The sequence below is a fragment of the Arctopsyche grandis genome, chromosome 10 (assembly GCF_051622035.1).
Source record: "Arctopsyche grandis isolate Sample6627 chromosome 10, ASM5162203v2, whole genome shotgun sequence".
In the NCBI taxonomy this organism is placed as follows: domain Eukaryota; kingdom Metazoa; phylum Arthropoda; class Insecta; order Trichoptera; family Hydropsychidae; genus Arctopsyche; species Arctopsyche grandis.
Window position 1 is genome coordinate 23,389,152 of NC_135364.1, and position 17,014 is coordinate 23,406,165.

Sequence of the window (17,014 nt, forward strand, 5' to 3'; positions counted from 1 at the left end):
GTTTTCTCGAATGATAGATTGCACATCAGATGATGAATAATCTTTCGATGTGCACAGATGCAATTATTAAAATTGAGTTGGATCTTTCTGGCGAGTTTAATAAGGCAAGATTCGGAACTTATCGAATCTTGCCGTATTAAACTCGCCTGAAAGGTCCAACTCAATTTTAATAATTACCATTTTAATGATTGCATCTGTGCACATCACTTAGAGAATTGCATTTAAAGCAGCCGTCCGTTAATCTGTCGTTCAATTCATCTGGCGATTTTAGAGCGGATGCACCGCATCCGCAAGAAAGGCTACATGAGAGATGAGTGGTTGATATCAGAAAAATGTGTGGAATGAGATAGATGATGAGTTGATCAAAACCCAGACGAACGGAATTGAGTTGAAGAGGTTTTCATCCAGCATTGTATGGCGAATGGCTATGAATGATGATGATGATGATATTTTGTTAGTACTGAAGCTGCGTCCAAATTAAGACTAGCCAAATTAGACACAGACTAGCGAACTACATAGTTGATGTGTGTCATGTTCGTCTAGTTTGTAAGTGTTTGTTCGTGATCGCCTCATCTAAACTAGAAGCGACTTTAAGTACAACCGTAATTAATAAATTTTTATGAGGAATCATTTTTGAAGATTTTTCTATTTGAACTTGTCTCCGTTAATGGAATAGAATGGTACTTATAAAATAAAATCGGTCGAATGCTGGTAAATATGGCAGATGGTAAAACTGCCAGTTGCTAGGGGGGGGGGTGTATAAGCCCGGTGCGGTTGTTGAGGGTGTCAGGGGGGTCCTGCGCCCCCGGGGCTTCCGCCCCCCCAGTCGAACTTCAAGAATGAAGTTTCATTAATCGGCGATACAAGCGCCGTTGATTGCCGCTAGCCCCAAGGCACTGCTGCTGCAACAATATTTCTTAACCAATTTTCTCCAACCACTTTATGCATTATATAGTTTATCGATAGAAATTGTGTTGGTGTATTCAATAAAAGCCTTATTAGTTTTCCATCATATTCATTGTAAGTGAAACTTGATAAAATGGCAAACTTTAACAGAATATGATCGATCTGAATTTAATAACTATCCAGATCTAGACAGTCGTGGTTTGAACCCTCGTCCTCTCTACTGGTAAACAATGGCTGTGGCTATGTAAATAAATTATCAAACAAAATTTGAGTCATATACATATGTTCAAATATCATAAAAGTAGAGGTACTTTATTATCTGATCTTATCAATTGTCTGATCATTGTTGAAAAGGTTCCTTAAAATTGGCAAAGAAATCATCCTACCTGCTGTCACAGATCTTTTGTATTAATGTATGTACAATTTGTAATAATTTATGTACAAGTCTAAAAATCCATAGATGTCTCAATGGATTAATTAATTAATTGTTAATTTCTTATTCTTCAGCTTCTCGAAATACAGTGATTTATGTAATAAAAATGCTGCATTGTTTGTAATTAATTATCCACGAAGATGCATTGGAAACTTCCTGTCAAGCATTCCTGGTATATATATCTATGTGAAAATAAAATAAAATAAAAATACATATACATATAGGTATATATATTATTTATTTAAAGTTTGAACTATTGTAGCATTACAGGAATTCCTAATGCGTCACAATGGTCAAAATGGACAAAAACAAAAACATATACATATATGTTTTAGCCAGCAGTTTGGCTTAGTGGTAGCGTATATATTTAGCACCACCGAGGTCAAAGGTTCGAGTCCTCGCCACTGCTGGTTAGATTTGGGGGTTTTGTGACTCCAAATCGATCGTTTCTCTATCAGAGTTTGCCAATTTTATCTGATCATTGCTGAAACGGTTCCTGAAAATTGGTATTAGATCTAATCCTGTTGTCACAAAATCTGCCTGTGTATAATTTGTAATAATTATACACAGTAATCTGAAATCTATAGATATCTCTATAGACATCTCTATAATTTCGTATTTATTATATGTATAAAAATTGTATACAAAAAAAATCTAAAAATAATCCATAGATGTCTCTATGATTACTATTTCTGATTAATTGTTATATGCTATATATTCTGATTGTATATGTATGTATTACTGTATTTCTGATTGTTTATGTATTCTGTATTTCGTTAACGTACACCCGTCGCATTGGAGCAAATCTGTAATGGCGAGTGTATATTGATTTGTAACAATAAAATAAATAAAATATGTATACACAAACAACACATTTAACACAATCATAAAAATAATAAGCTATATAATAGCAGATAATAATAATAATAATTACAAATTATAAAATAAGGGAATGTCTTATAAAAGAAAAAAGTGAAAGAAAAATAAATATAGACATATGTATATACACAGACAAAAATATATTTATACATAATCATAAAAAACCAACAGCAATTATAAACATATCAGTAATGGTGTAAGAAACTTGTCCTCGTTTTCGAACGGCCATTTTTCGGTTTTCCAGCGCTCGGTCAACCCGACGATGATAATGTAAATATACAGTTCATACATTTTTATATACCGAGAGAATTTGAAAAAAGGAAAAATTGAAGGCAATACTTTCAACTCTCCGGATGAAATTTCCTCCGCGGAAAAAGAGTTTGCCCGGAAGTTAAATGTTATGCCGGAACGAATGTCGCGACCAGCCGCATAAACATGCATAAGTTGCAGCCAAATTGGCCACTTACAACTTTTCCGACTTTCAATGAAACCAACTGCATTCCGACCAACCATTAATTGCAACCGACCAATTTTTTTTTACATTTTTCAGCAACTCCTGTTTAATACACGCCTGATATTGAATACTGACATTCATATGATGTTGTAAGGTATCAATTTCATTATACTTATAATGACTACATAAATGAAATTAAAGAATAATTAAAAAGCAGGTGGCACACTTCTGAATAATGCATAATATTCTGTAGCACAATTTATACATATGTATAAACATATATATAATATAATATTAGCTGAAGGTTCCCCTAGCCCAGTTTGGCCCTTAGGCCAATTTTTCAAATTGCCTCTTCTTCTGCTACCACTTTTCTCTGTTGCCTGGGGTTTTCTCGTCAACGAAAATGTATATACCGCAATGTTTATACATGCATATAAAACAGGGAGAGAAATTAAGCTTTTTAAATACCACCAGCTCATATTTCATTCCGAGTTTTATTTAAAATGTTTAAATAAATATAGTGAATGTTGTTATAATTTGCAATTTCACTCTACAAAACTAGATTTCAGGGAAAATGTAATATAATATGATTACCGTAGAATTGCGTACATTCATTAAAAAGGGTTAAATTTAGAATATCATTTAAATTGACAGAATTGAAAGTACGAAAACAACTGACAAGTACGCTAGAAGCTAACAAAAATCAACGGAATAATTCCAGTGTTCAAATAAACTACAGAATATTTATATATATGTACATACATACATAATAACCTAAATCAGTCTGCTTGTTTATTTGTTTGATTGTTTATTTGTTGTACTGTCATAACTAGAGGTAGGATAGTCACAGTGCTATCCATTGTTCGGCAAACCTTTAACAATGCATTTACAATCTTTGAACAATACACGGCCCCCTCAGGCTCCGGTGACTAGTCATAACTAGTCTTCTACGGTAGAGCGTGCTTTTGGAACAAAAAATGGGAGTTTTGAGGCTATTTTCGAGGAAAGAGGGAAAACTACAAAGCTAGAGAGCAAAAAAAAAGGTTCACCATAAAGATGAACATTTGACCGAATGAACATTATTAGGCCGACGGACTTTTGGCTGAACAAACATTTGATCGAAAGGCCACTAGGCCGCCGGACGCTTGGCGAACAGACATTTGGTGGATTAAAATATTTAATTGCTTCAATTTATTTCTTATCAATAGTGAATGGCGAATGGCTGGAATGGTGGTGATGAAAAAAATATAAATAAAATTAAAAGTATTTTCTTCGTTGCAAATATATTTCATATATGTAAAAATAAAATGCGTTATCGCTGTGCCTCTCCAAAAAAGAGACTAGCTCTTGTGATTGGAAAGAGGCTTACACAGTTACATACATATGTACATATCGAAAAAACATTTTTTTAAATATCAGTCATATTTATTTCAAAAACTAATTAAATAATCAGTTATTTCATTAAGTATTTATTTAATTTCTTTTTTAAATGAACTATATCTTCAATCTTTTTAATTTCAGTCCTCCTCGGGACATTCTGCGCATTTCTTGTTCCTTATTCCCTAGCTTGTGGGTGAAATTCCCTTTGGCAATTCACTCTCTGTTAGAGGTCCAAGGGATCACCTCTCTTGAGTCTTTTATTGGCTTGTTATAATAACTCCCTAGCCAGACTGTTGGGGTGGTTCGTAAGCCTTTCTTTATATTTGGAGCCCGCAGAGCTCGACTCTTCAATGACCGTTGCCACTCTCGCATCTCGGTGGATTACATTGTTCAGGACAAACCAAGAGGCGTCCAGTATAATTCTCAGGAGTTTGTTCTGGAACCTTTAGATTATTTCCACTTTTGTTTTGCTCGCTGACCCCCATAGCTGTATCCCGTACATCCATATTGGTTTGAGGGTGGCCTTATAAACCAAGAGTTTGTTCATCGTGGTCAGTTTTGAACTCCTTCCAATTAGCCAGTAGTGCTTCCTGAGCTTGAAGTTTAATTGCTTCCTTTTTGTCCAAATGTGCTTCCTCCAAGTCAACCTGAGGTCTAGGTATCTTGCCTCCTCTGCCTGTGGGATCACTGCGTTGTTCAGCTTTATTGGAGGACAAGTCTTCCTCCTCATTGTGAAGATTACATGTACAGACTTTTGTTCGTTAGGAAAGCTATTGAATTTTTCTATTTCATTCCACAACCATTCAACCAGTTCAGCACACCTTACATTAAATAGGTCAATTTCACCAGCAACCCGGTTGAGCAGATATATCGCTCAAGATATTGGAGACGTTGCCAACATATTTGTGCTAGCCACAGGAGGAGAAAGCAAATCATGAGATCGCGCGCTTTTTTTGTATAAACCGGACACTTGTTTGTCTATTTTTGTTAATTGTTTACTAATTAAGTTTAAAACTGAATTATTAAACAATAAAAGCTTGAAATCCTTAATGTAATTTTTATTTCCTATGATCTTATTGTTTCGACAAGTTCTGCTATATATTTTTTGCAAATATGGGATACACCGTTATCGATCACTGTCAAGCAATAGTCCGAAGGGTCGAATTGGTATATATTTCTTTGATTTTTAAATGCTTTTTATTATTACGAAATTATGTTCACAATACATCTTATATCTATTTTAATAGATACTGATCTACTGATCATTTTCTATTTTACAATTTAATTTAATTTGGTTAGTAATCATAGTATTATATTATTCTAATGTTAATCTACAGCATAATAGGAAAAAGAGCTCAAAAACCTATATACAATCCTTATAAATGTTCATAATACATCTAATACATAATATTAATTAAAGACTCTCTAAAGTCGATGACCTAAAGCAGATTGTGTTTAGGTAATCTGTGTTTATACCTGAAGGGTATAGACATTTTGTTATGATCACCGAGACTCTTCTGTGTTAGTATGGTTATTAGTGATTCTGTCATAGAATCTACTGGTTAGTTTGTTAGTAATGTCTGTAACAAACGGAATATTATATATGGCATGCAGTTTTTTCAAGTTAGTATATATGGGTGTATTATAAATTATTTTTAGGGATTAATTAATTGGTACACATCACCGTCAAGCAAGTATAAACAATACTATAGAATTTCAACGAGACCGCTCCAATGAATAGACGGTCCCATGTACATATATACCACACGATACCGCGTATATGACCGCCGTCTAACATGTTTTTTTCTGTATGTTTAAAACTATCTAAAAAAAATATCCCACGTACAACATCCCGTATCCCGCGCTGTGTGTTCGCGCCCTAACGCTCCTAATAGGAATGCACTAGGATGTCTGAGGCAAAATAAAATGTTGAGGTTTCGTCAAGTTTAAGTGTCACACGATAAGCGGCGATCGGAGCGCCACCTTGCGGTCAATTGAGCAAGGATCGAGCGGAGAATTGAACGAAATTCGGGAATGATTGTGATCCATTAGCGGTGTAACGATTCGTCTATTTTCCATCGGAAGCGCGTTTGTTCCACGGCCGGGTCCGCAAATTAAAATTGATGATGTAATTTGTGCGGTTGGGCTACGTCATAATCGCGTTAAACGCTCGCGCCCCGGTGAATGATGATGTTTAGCGGCCGCCATTACTACGCCGGAAGAGCCACCACCCCTCACTATTTATAACAATTTAACACTAGCTGGCGCTCGCTCCGGACAACTTCCGGTCGGCTGGAAACGGAGGCGGCTGCCTTCTCCTAACACGGCTGAATTTTCGAAACATTTTAATTACTTGTTATGTACATTAAATAGTATAATATATTTTGAAAGGCAGGTATTCTTCACGAGTGATCACCAGCCTTTTAAAATCCTTCGGTATTTATTTATTTACATATTAGCCACAGTGATATCCCAGAATGGGTTTGGTGCATCCGCTCTAAAATCGCCAGACAAACGAACGACAGATTAACAGAAGGGCAGCTTTAAACGTAATTCTCGTTTTCTCGAATGATAGATTGCACATCAGATGACGAGTAACCTTTAATTAAAATGGTAATTATTAAAATTGAGTTGGATCTTTCTGGCGAGTTTAATAAGGCAAGATTCAGAACTTATCGAATCTTGCCTTATTAAACTCGCCTGAAAGATCCAACTCAATTTTAATAATTACCATTTTAATAATTGCATCTGTGCACATCGAACGGTTACCCGTCATCTGATGTGCAATCTATCATTCGAGAAGACGAGAATTGCGTTTAAAGCGGCCATCCGTTAATCTGTCGTTCAATTTGTCTGGCGATTTTAGAGCGGATGCACCGCATCCTCCAGAATACTCGCGTCTCTGTGACCAGACATATAAGCATAATACAAATACTGGCAAAAGTCGGAATTCTCGACTGGGCGGACCCTTTAGGCCCGGAAACGAGGCTCAGTCGACCCGCTCCTTCCTGTGATTGGCTACTCTTTGCGATGGCAATAGTATTGCCGTGCTCTGAATTAATTCGACTTTTACCTGATGAAATACTCCGACATATACTGCCTGGTTCGCATATAATTTCGGACGGTTGGGCAGCGTATGGAAATATTCCACATATTGCGAATCCGTCGATCGAGCTTCGCTTCCGAGCTTAAAGGGTCCGCCCTGTCGAGAATTCCGACTTTTACCGATACATAGTGGGGAAAATGATTTTTGCCAATTTGATGGAGGAACGGTTACAACAATGAAATCAGATAAATTGGCAAACTTCGATAGGAAATGATCTTCTTGGGGTCACAAATATCCGAGTCTGACCAGCAACATTAAAGATTAGCATGAAATCGAACCCGGTAACCACTGAGCGATACTGCTACCTACATAAGGCAGCAGACATAGATACATATTAGAATCAGATATGAGATCAAAATTGAAATGAACAAGTTCTCATCAATCAGACAGGAATCGAACCAAAAGATTTTAGAAGTCCCTGGAAAAATGTGTATTTAGTGTTGTCAATAATAACTCCTTTCCTTTTACTTTTACTTTCCTTTATTGATATTGCAGAAGAGGGACTGCCGGCTGGTGGGTGGTGATTGGCACATCACCTATCAATGTTAAATTGATACTAATATTAAATGAATACAGTACACCGTCGGTAGCCCTCTATTTATACATATATGTATACTAAATATCTGGTGGGGAGCGACCATAACAATGTGAAGATTGTCCAGTCCCAGAACAGACAAAAACGGAAGCAGTATTTCGTCCAGCAATGGACGATGCTGCGACCACACGAGCAAACTTTTTTGTTCTCGGGTTTTAAAATAGCATTTAGTGTGCGCTTCAACAATGAAATCAGATAAATTGGCAAACTCTGAGCGATCGATTTGGAGTCACAAAGTCTGACCAGCAGCATTAGAGAGTATACTCATAATAAATTGTTTTCAATCGAGGTCAGCTCACGGGATCGAACCTGGCGACCTTTTGGTGCTTAGTATTAACGCAACCACAGAGCCATGCTGCTGGCTTGTACATTAAAGGTGTTTTTTTTTAACCACAGTGACATGACAGAATATTTATGCGTTTATGTTTAGCACCGAGAGATTACTGGGTTTGATCCCGTGCTAATCTTTAATACTGCTGGTTAGACTTATTATATTTAGTCGATCGTTTCTTTATCATAGTTGTATATGTATTAGTACACTCGTCGCTTTGGATCGATCTGTAAAGGCGAGTGTTCATACATGTAAACTTTATGCTTTAAACTTTTAACTTTATGCCAAAAAAATTAAAACTAAAAACTATCCTATATAGCAGCGGTTTCCAAACTGGGAGGCGCGCCTCCCTGGGGAGGCGCGGACTATTGCCAGGGGAGGCGCCAAAACTTTTATAAAAAAATAATTTTCATACCATAATATCTACAAATAAATAAAACTTCATATCGTAGCTTAACAGTAAAAATTCAATGCATGAATGTTTGTTTTTATTTTTCTTTCATTTTTATATCTACATTTAATTCCTATAAAAAAATATCCGGAGGGGAAGATTTTAAAAATTGCGCCTTTGCAAACGCTCTTTTTCGGTAATGCACAAAACGACCGCTAGTTGCATGAAACAATAACCTCAAATTTAAAAGTCACTCGTGGCTGAAGTGTCAACTGAAGCGTATTGTCGGGATGTGATTGTTTTTATCGTGATTTCATTCTGAAAATAATAGTTAGTATATTTTTATAATTACATTTCATTATTATTTGTTTAAATTATATCAATAAAATATTTTTTAGCTGAATGGATAAATTTTTGAGTGATTACAAGAGAAAAGTCGACAATAATGAAGATACTGATGCTTATATAAGTGGGAATAAAAGCAAAAAAGAACAAAGAGATAAAGCTTTGAAGAAAAGACGATACAGTTCATCGAAATAATAGTTAATATATTTTTATAATTACATTTCATTATTATTTATTTTAAATTATATCAAAAAAATATTTTTTAGCCGAATGGATCAATTTTTGAGTGGTTACAAGAGAAAAGTCGACAATAATGAAGATACTGATGCTTATACAAGTGGAAATAAAATCAAAAAAGGACAAGGAGATAAAGCTTCGAAGAAAAGACTATACAGTTCATCGTATTTATCATTAGGATTCACAAGTGTTATTATAGATGGTTGGGAAAAACCAATGTGTTTGTTGTGTTCGAAAGTTTTGGCTTCAGATAGTATGAGACCAGTCAAATTAAAACGGCACCTAGAAACTCTACATTCTGAATACGTTGAAAAGCCCATAGAATTTTTTCAAAGAAAATTGGATGAGAAAAATATTCAGAAGCAAACGTTCAAAAAAATACTTTCAGTTACACCAAACGCATTATTGGCTTCGTACCATGTCTCTTACCGAATCGCAAAACGTAAGAAAGCACATATAATAGGAGAAACCCTACTTTTACCAGCAGCTGAATCAGCAGTTCGGCGAATCGTATGCAAAACAGTTGAGACAAATTCCACTAGCTGATAATACAGTCGGAAGGAGAATCAATGATATATCTGAAGATATTTGCGATCAATTAGTTTCTCGGCTTTGTACTTCAAAATTCGCAATACAAGTAGATGAGGCAACTGATATAGCTTAAGATGCCCATTTAATTGCATATGTTCGATATGTCGCGGATAATAATATATTAGAAGATATATTATTTTGCAAACCCATTCTTGGGAAGACCACATCCATTGAAATTTTTAATATAATAGACAGGTTTTTTGAAGAAAACGACATAAAGTTGAATAATTGCGTTGGACTTTGTACCGACGGAGCTCACTCAATGTCCGGACACAAAGCAGGTCTTCAAGCATTGGTCAAAAAGAAAGCACCACATGCTATCTGGACGCACTGTATGCTTCACAGAGCAGCTCTAGTGTCAAAAAATATGAGCGAGGAACTGAACAGCATTTTTACAAAAGTTATAAAAATTATAAACTACATTAAGAACAGTCCTTTGAGAGCAAGGCTGTTCGCAAAGCTGTGTGCTGATATGGAAGCTAATTATACCTCACTTTTGTATTATTGTGAAGTTCGCTGGCTATCTCGTGCAAAAATGATTCAAAGGGTGTTTGAACTCAAAGAAGAAATAGCAACCTTTCTTGAAGAAAACCAACATGAAGAGGCACATTTGTGGATGAACGACAATTTTATTGTTAAACTTGCCTATTTGGTTGAAATTTTTGGAAAATTGAGTGGTTTAAATAAATCAATGCAGGGATCACAAATACATCCATTTGTTCAAAAAGACAAAGTAAAAGTTTTCATTAAAAAGTTGAAGTTATGGAAATCAAATTTACAAAAGAATGAGTGGGATATGTTTTCACTTTCCAAAGATTTCTGGGCCACAGCCAATATTGAAGCAAGTAAAAATCTTTTTATTGACCACTTGGATGGTTTAGTGCTGCATTTTTCCAATTATTTCAAAGACCTTGATTTCTAAAAGTTTTTGTGGATACAGAATCCATTTAATTACAATGAAGAAGACGAATTCGAGCTGATAACCATCGAAAAATAAAAATTGATAGAATTATCATGCGATAGCTCACTAAAACAAAAGTTTCAAAATGAAACCATAATTAAATTTTGGATGAATCTAAGTGGAGAGTATGAATCTTTGTATTGCAAAGCAATGCAAGTGCTTCTACCGTTTGTAACATCTTATTTATGCGAAATGGGCTTTTCGGCACTAGCTGCAATGAAAACCAAATATCGAGCCAGGTTAATAGTCGAAAAGGAGTTACGAGCGGCCCTCTCCATATTGCCCCCAAGATTTGATAAACTTTGTGCCAACAAACAACAACATCCGTCGCATTAAATTTTGATGTGTTAGATGTAGTTTATTATAAAAATAAAAATATGTACGTGTTTGTATAAATTTATGTTATAGCAAAACCTTTTTATTATTCTGTCTATTGTAGGGTTAAGTATTTTTTTTTTTTAAATAAAGTTTTATTATTTAAAACGTGTCTATATTATTATATCTATTAAAAAATAAAAGGTGGGGAGGCGCGGCAAAAAAAAAAGTTTGGAAACCGCTGCTATATAGTAAAACAATCGAAATGGATTTTCATACATTAATATTTATCATTTTATCTTAAAAATTCAAAAATCGAATTCAAAAGTATTCAAAAATCAATTAAAATTATTTTGGGCTTAAAAATAAAAACATATTAATCAAAAGTAAATATTAAACAAAATATTTGAGTTTCTGTATGCGTAGCCTTTGATTGAGAATATTACAAATTGGGTTTGCCGTCAACTGCTTTTGATTACGAATTTTATTACGAAAGTTATACGATACAATTACACAGGGTGATTCACGGTTCATGGCGTAAATTGTACGCTATACATACTATGAATATCCCAAATTGACCATCAATGTATGTATATGCAGGTGTATACATATATATTATACATATATGTATTTCATAGACATCCTTAAACTCAACCCCGATTTTTTTTCTCATATGATATTGAAACCGTATATTCATACATATCTAAATAATATATGTAGAAAGTTTCAAAATACAGTAGAGGGAGGGCAAAAGTATCAAAAGTGCAACATTTAAATCGCAATAGTTTCGCAGTGCAAGAGGGATCTTCGTTGCGGAAAAGTTAGAAATACGTTTTGTCTAGTGCACGGGGGAAAAAGATGGAAAAGGGAAGATCCTGTCGAATATCTCGCACAGTTGACCAATATCCTGGATATAAATCATCCCCCGTCCCGGGGATACAAAAGGGATTTACAAAAGTATTCTGCCGCTTGACAAACGATTTGGTATCCATTGAAAATCAGTTTGCCATTATGGAAAAGAAGTGGCCGAGGAAGTTCGGCGACAACGACCTGCCATCCACCCTCGATCGCCCCACCTCCCCCCCTTCCATCCCCAAAGAAAACCACCCCTCAACTGCATAATATCAAACGGGGTACATTGCATGGTTATTTGGCGTATTGGAGACTGATACGTGTGAATAAGTTTATACTGTCAACCGTTTTAAAATTGAGCTACGTGCAAATTGGCACGACCAACTTTAATTGAGTAAAACAAATTTCCCGGTTGTATTATATTAGACTATAGGACAGTAAAAGTAGTTAAAAATTATGTATATATGGACAAAATCATTGACATGTCCGATAATAAAGAAGCAAAAATAAGGAGACGTATTAAATTGGGATGGAGTGCATTTGGGAAAATGAATGCCGTATTCAAAATTAAAACGCCACTTTGCCTGAAGAAAAAGATCTTTGATCTATACCAGGTCTTGCCAGTGATGACTGATGACGCATGGATGCGAAACTTGGGAATTGAACACCAAGATGCTGCTTAAAAAGTATGGAACTCAAAGAATTATAACGAGGAGACATAGAAGTATGACAAACAGTGGTGTAGTGGGGCGGGTGCGGCTGGTACTTATTTTTCGAGCCGATGTACACCCCTCTGCTTTTAAATGTAAAATGTATATTTTTAAATAAAAATATGTATCTTTTATTTGCTGCAAATATATTTTTTCAAAATATTTTTTACAAAATTTTACGATCTCTGCATACGTGCATATACTTTATATTTTAACATACATACATATGTATATACATATGTGCAACCACCTTTGCGACATATAGAGAATCATCATACATAAATCGGAAAACTCGTCTCTCGACGCTCCGTGAGAACGGACGTGCCGAAGACGTACTCTCTGTGCGAGCGCTCATAATACAGCGATACGCCATACCGTCAAAAAACCCACACCTTTTAACATACACCACAAACACCCCCCACAAAACGAACACCAAACGAACACATGTTGGCACCATGCGAGGATCCAACCTGAAAAAGCGAATTAAGAAGACACTGATAACTACAACCGAAGCTCCTCAACCAGGCTGCTCTCAGACCGCTCAGATGGAGACCGAGTGGCAGTTTCCAAAACATACGGCAAAGAACGTGAAAGATGTTGCTCCTGAATTTAAAATTCAGGAGAAAAACAAATTTGAAGGGCTCTTGGAAGTTTCCGATGTCCCCAGAAGCGGTGGAAGAATCCCGCCCATCATCATGACAGCTACTGGCACTCACGGCAGCATGATCGAGTCGATCAAGAAGTTTATAAAAGACTTCACAATGACTTACATTGGTCAAAATAATGTCAAGATACAATGTAAAAGTCTTGAAGACTTTAAAAAACTTCGGGATGGATTGACACCAGACCGACAATTCCATACCTTTTCCAGGAAGGAGGAAAAGGAAATAAAAAGTGTCGTACGTGGCTTGCCGAAATTGCCGGAAGCTGATATTAAAGATGACATCATCAGACAGGGATTCCCTGTAACCAAAGTCATACAGATGAAGACGAAGGAGCCTAGGAGCAACGCCACCGAGCTATACTTGGTGTTCTTCGAGCCATCGGTATCGGCAAAGAAGATTAAAGAAATCCGGTACATCTGTTACACAAAGGTCAGTGTCGTTAAATATACTAGTAAATCACAAAATATTACTCAATGTTTCAGATGCCAAGAATATGGACACGCTGCGAAAAACTGCAATCGGCAGGCCAAGTGCGTCAAATGTGCCGGCACTCACCTCACCGCACAATGCAATCAAGGAATAGTTACCCCTGCTGTCTGCTCAGGCTGTTCAGGATCTCACCCCGCTAACTTCAAAGACTGTCCAAAAAGACAGAGCTATCTGAAAATGCTGGAATCGAGGAAGAATCGAGCATCAATTGTCAAAGCCAACCCTTGGAAACTCCCAGTGGCGCAGCCACAAAATATCCCGGTCGTTAACGATCATAACTTCCCAAAGCTACCGACCATTAAAACTCCTTCACCAAATATCCCAAATATCCCTAAAAAACCCCACCAACCAACCAATCCCAACATTCAACCAACAACAGACCTAACTTCCATGGCGTCTATGACGAAGATGTTGAAGATCCTCCAGGAGATTCGTGCCAAGGCCAGCGGTTGCACCGACAAACTAGAGCTGGCACTCATGCTTGTCGAATATCTCGATGTCTTTGATTAACGGGAGGCGCCTGAACATTCTAGCTTGGAATGCTCGTGGACTTAAGAATAAGATTGACGAACTAGAGTCGGCGATCGGTGAGTACTGTGTTGACATAGTTTTAATCTCCGAGACCTTCTTAAAACCTCATATCCGTATTAACCTACCTAACTTTAACTGCTATCGCGAAGACCGAGAACAGCATGGAGGGGGAGTTACCATTTTTATAAAATCGTCAATTAAACATTGTCGCGTAATAACTCCGCCACTAAAAAATTTAGAACTAACCGCCATCGAACTAACAATTAACAACACCCGTCACATAGTAGCATCCGCTTACAATCCTCCCCAAAAACGATTATTGGCATCCGATCTTAACAAAATATTTAACATTGGTAGTTCGGTAGTGGTAGCTGGTGACTTTAATGCTAAACATCCGTTATGGAGTTGCGTAAACACTGACCAACAAGGCACAACTCTTACAATCTTACTTCATCCGGATACATACACACACTATCCCACAAATAACTCACAACCATCCACACTAGATCTTGTCCTCGTCAAGAACTGCCCAAAAATATCGACACCAAATGCCCTTCAAACCCTGTCGTCTGATCATCTCCCGATAATCTTCTCAATCGACGGGAAACCCGAGGAAATCATCAAGCATAGTTGGGATTACGGGAGAGCTAACTGGCGAGAGTTCAAGTCGTACATAAATGACCAAACCATTCTAACTTCTACCACACTCACAAACAAAACCGAAATCGACAGCTCCATAATACACCTAACGGAATCAATAACTCGATCCAAACACCTTCACATACCTAAGACACAATACATTGAACACAAATTAGAGATAACTGACTTTGTTGCAAATCTAATTAAAAGTAAAAATAAACTCCGTAAAATTTGGCAAACATCAAAAAATCCAGCATTGAAAACATTAATTAATAAGCTCACATATCAAATTAAAATTAGAATCAAAGAAATCAAAAATGAAGCTTGGTCTAAAAAATTAGAAAAATTGAGCTCAGTTGATGGCTCTCTATGGAAATTAGCTAAAGCGATTCGCAGGACAAAAAACTCGATTCCTCCATTAGATGATGCAGGAATCTCAGTGACGCGTGATTGCGACAAAGCAGAACTATTATCAAAATCCTTCCAAAAACATCACACACTCACACAACATTACAATCACATACCAACGCATAATAAAGTCAACCGGTCCATTAAAATCATCACAAAAATTCCCACTAACAGTACTAAAAATATAAAATTGGTGTATCCGTGTGAAATCCAAAATATAATACGTAATTTAAAAAATAAAAAGGCACCTGGGCGAGATTCAATAGATAACATCACAATCAAACAACTTCCATTTAAAGCTTTAGTCTCACTATCTAAAATATTCAACGCATGTTTACTCACCGGGTATTTCCCAGAATACTGGAAAACAGCCAACGTAATTCCCATACTTAAGCCCGATAAAAGCTCAAAAAACCCGGCCAATTATCGACCCATTAGTTTACTTTGCACGCTTTCAAAAATTCTGGAAAAAATAATCTACACACGTTTACTTAAAGTCGTAAATAAGAAATTAATAAATGAACAATTTGGATTTCGCACTGGACATTCCACGACCCAACAACTAACAAGACTAACTGAACACGTGACGAAGAACTTTAATATGAAGAGAAGTACCGGAATGGTATGTCTCGACATAGAAAAGGCCTTCGACACGGTTTGGCACGATGGACTCATTCATAAGCTCCTTATTAACAAAATACCAAACTACCTAATTCTCATCATCAAATCGTACTTAACTCGTAGAAAGCTAGTGGTTAGCGTAAATAATGAATTATCGTCTCCAAAAATAATCGCAGCTGGCGTTCCGCAGGGGAGCTTGCTTGGCCCACTCTTGTTCTCCATATATATATAAATGACATACCTATTCCAAAAAACTGTCACATAGCCCTATTTGCAGATGATACAGCTTGCTTCACAAGTAGCAAAAAACCAGACACTATTCTTAAAAATCTTGAATTTGCAATTAAAACAATGACTGAACACTTCACTAAGTGGAAAATTCAAATTAATCAAACCAAAACAGACGCCATATTCTTTAGTGTTAGAAAACATAAGCCAAGTTCAGATCTGAAAATCCCCTCTGGAGAAAGTCTGAAATGGCAGTCAGTAATAAAATATTTAGGAGTAACGTTTGATAAAAGAATGAGATGGGCACCTCACATTGAGGCAGCGAAATGCAAGGCGATGCGGGGTATATCCTCAATATATCCAATATTTAATCGCCATAGTTCTTTATCAACGCTAAATAAAATAAAATTATATCGCGCGCTCATATTACCATTATTAACCTATGCTTCACCTGTATGGAATAACGCCTCGAATACTAACCTTTCCAAGCTCCAAGTAATACAAAATAAATCCCTTAAAATAATTTATAATACACCCATATATACTAACCTGAAAAAACTGCATGCTATATATAATATTCCGTTTGTTACAGACATTACTAACAAACTAACCAGTAGATTCTATGAAAGAATCACTAATAACCATACTAACACACTTGTGAAGAGTCTCGGTGATTACAACAAAATGTCTATACCCTTCAGGTATAAACACAGATTACCTAAACACAATCTGCTTTAGGTCATCGACTTTAGATAGTCTTTAATTAATATTATGTATTAGATGTATTATGAACATTTATAAGGATTGTAAATAGGTTTTTGAGCTCTTTTTCCTATTATGCTTTAGATTAACATTAGAATAATATAATACTGTGATTACTAACCAAATTAAATTAAAATTGTAAAATAGAAAATGATCAGTAGATCAGTAGCTATTAAAATAGATAT

At 36.1% G+C, this 17,014-nt stretch overlaps 1 protein-coding gene across 1 annotated transcript; it reads left to right on the plus strand.

Moving 5' to 3' along the window:
* Positions 1-9,090: 9,090 nt before the first annotated feature.
* Positions 9,091-9,721, plus strand: LOC143917739 (zinc finger BED domain-containing protein 5-like). The gene is made up of 3 exons (XM_077439320.1): positions 9,091-9,363; positions 9,446-9,499; positions 9,542-9,721. Exons 1-3 carry the CDS (start codon positions 9,091-9,093, stop codon positions 9,719-9,721), a joined length of 507 nt encoding a protein of 168 aa, XP_077295446.1.
* Positions 9,722-17,014: the final 7,293 nt, after the last annotated feature.

Excerpts from the sequence above, each read along its gene's own strand:
- LOC143917739 (XM_077439320.1), top strand. The coding sequence starts at position 9,091 with ATGGATCAATTTTTGAGTGGTTACAAGAGAAAAGTCGACAATAATGAA. Across the intron at positions 9,364-9,445 it reads AAACTCTACATTCTGAATAC|TTACACCAAACGCATTATTG; the intron begins GTTGAAAAGCCC and ends AAATACTTTCAG. Across the intron at positions 9,500-9,541 it reads CTCTTACCGAATCGCAAAAC|CAGCTGAATCAGCAGTTCGG; the intron begins GTAAGAAAGCAC and ends TACTTTTACCAG.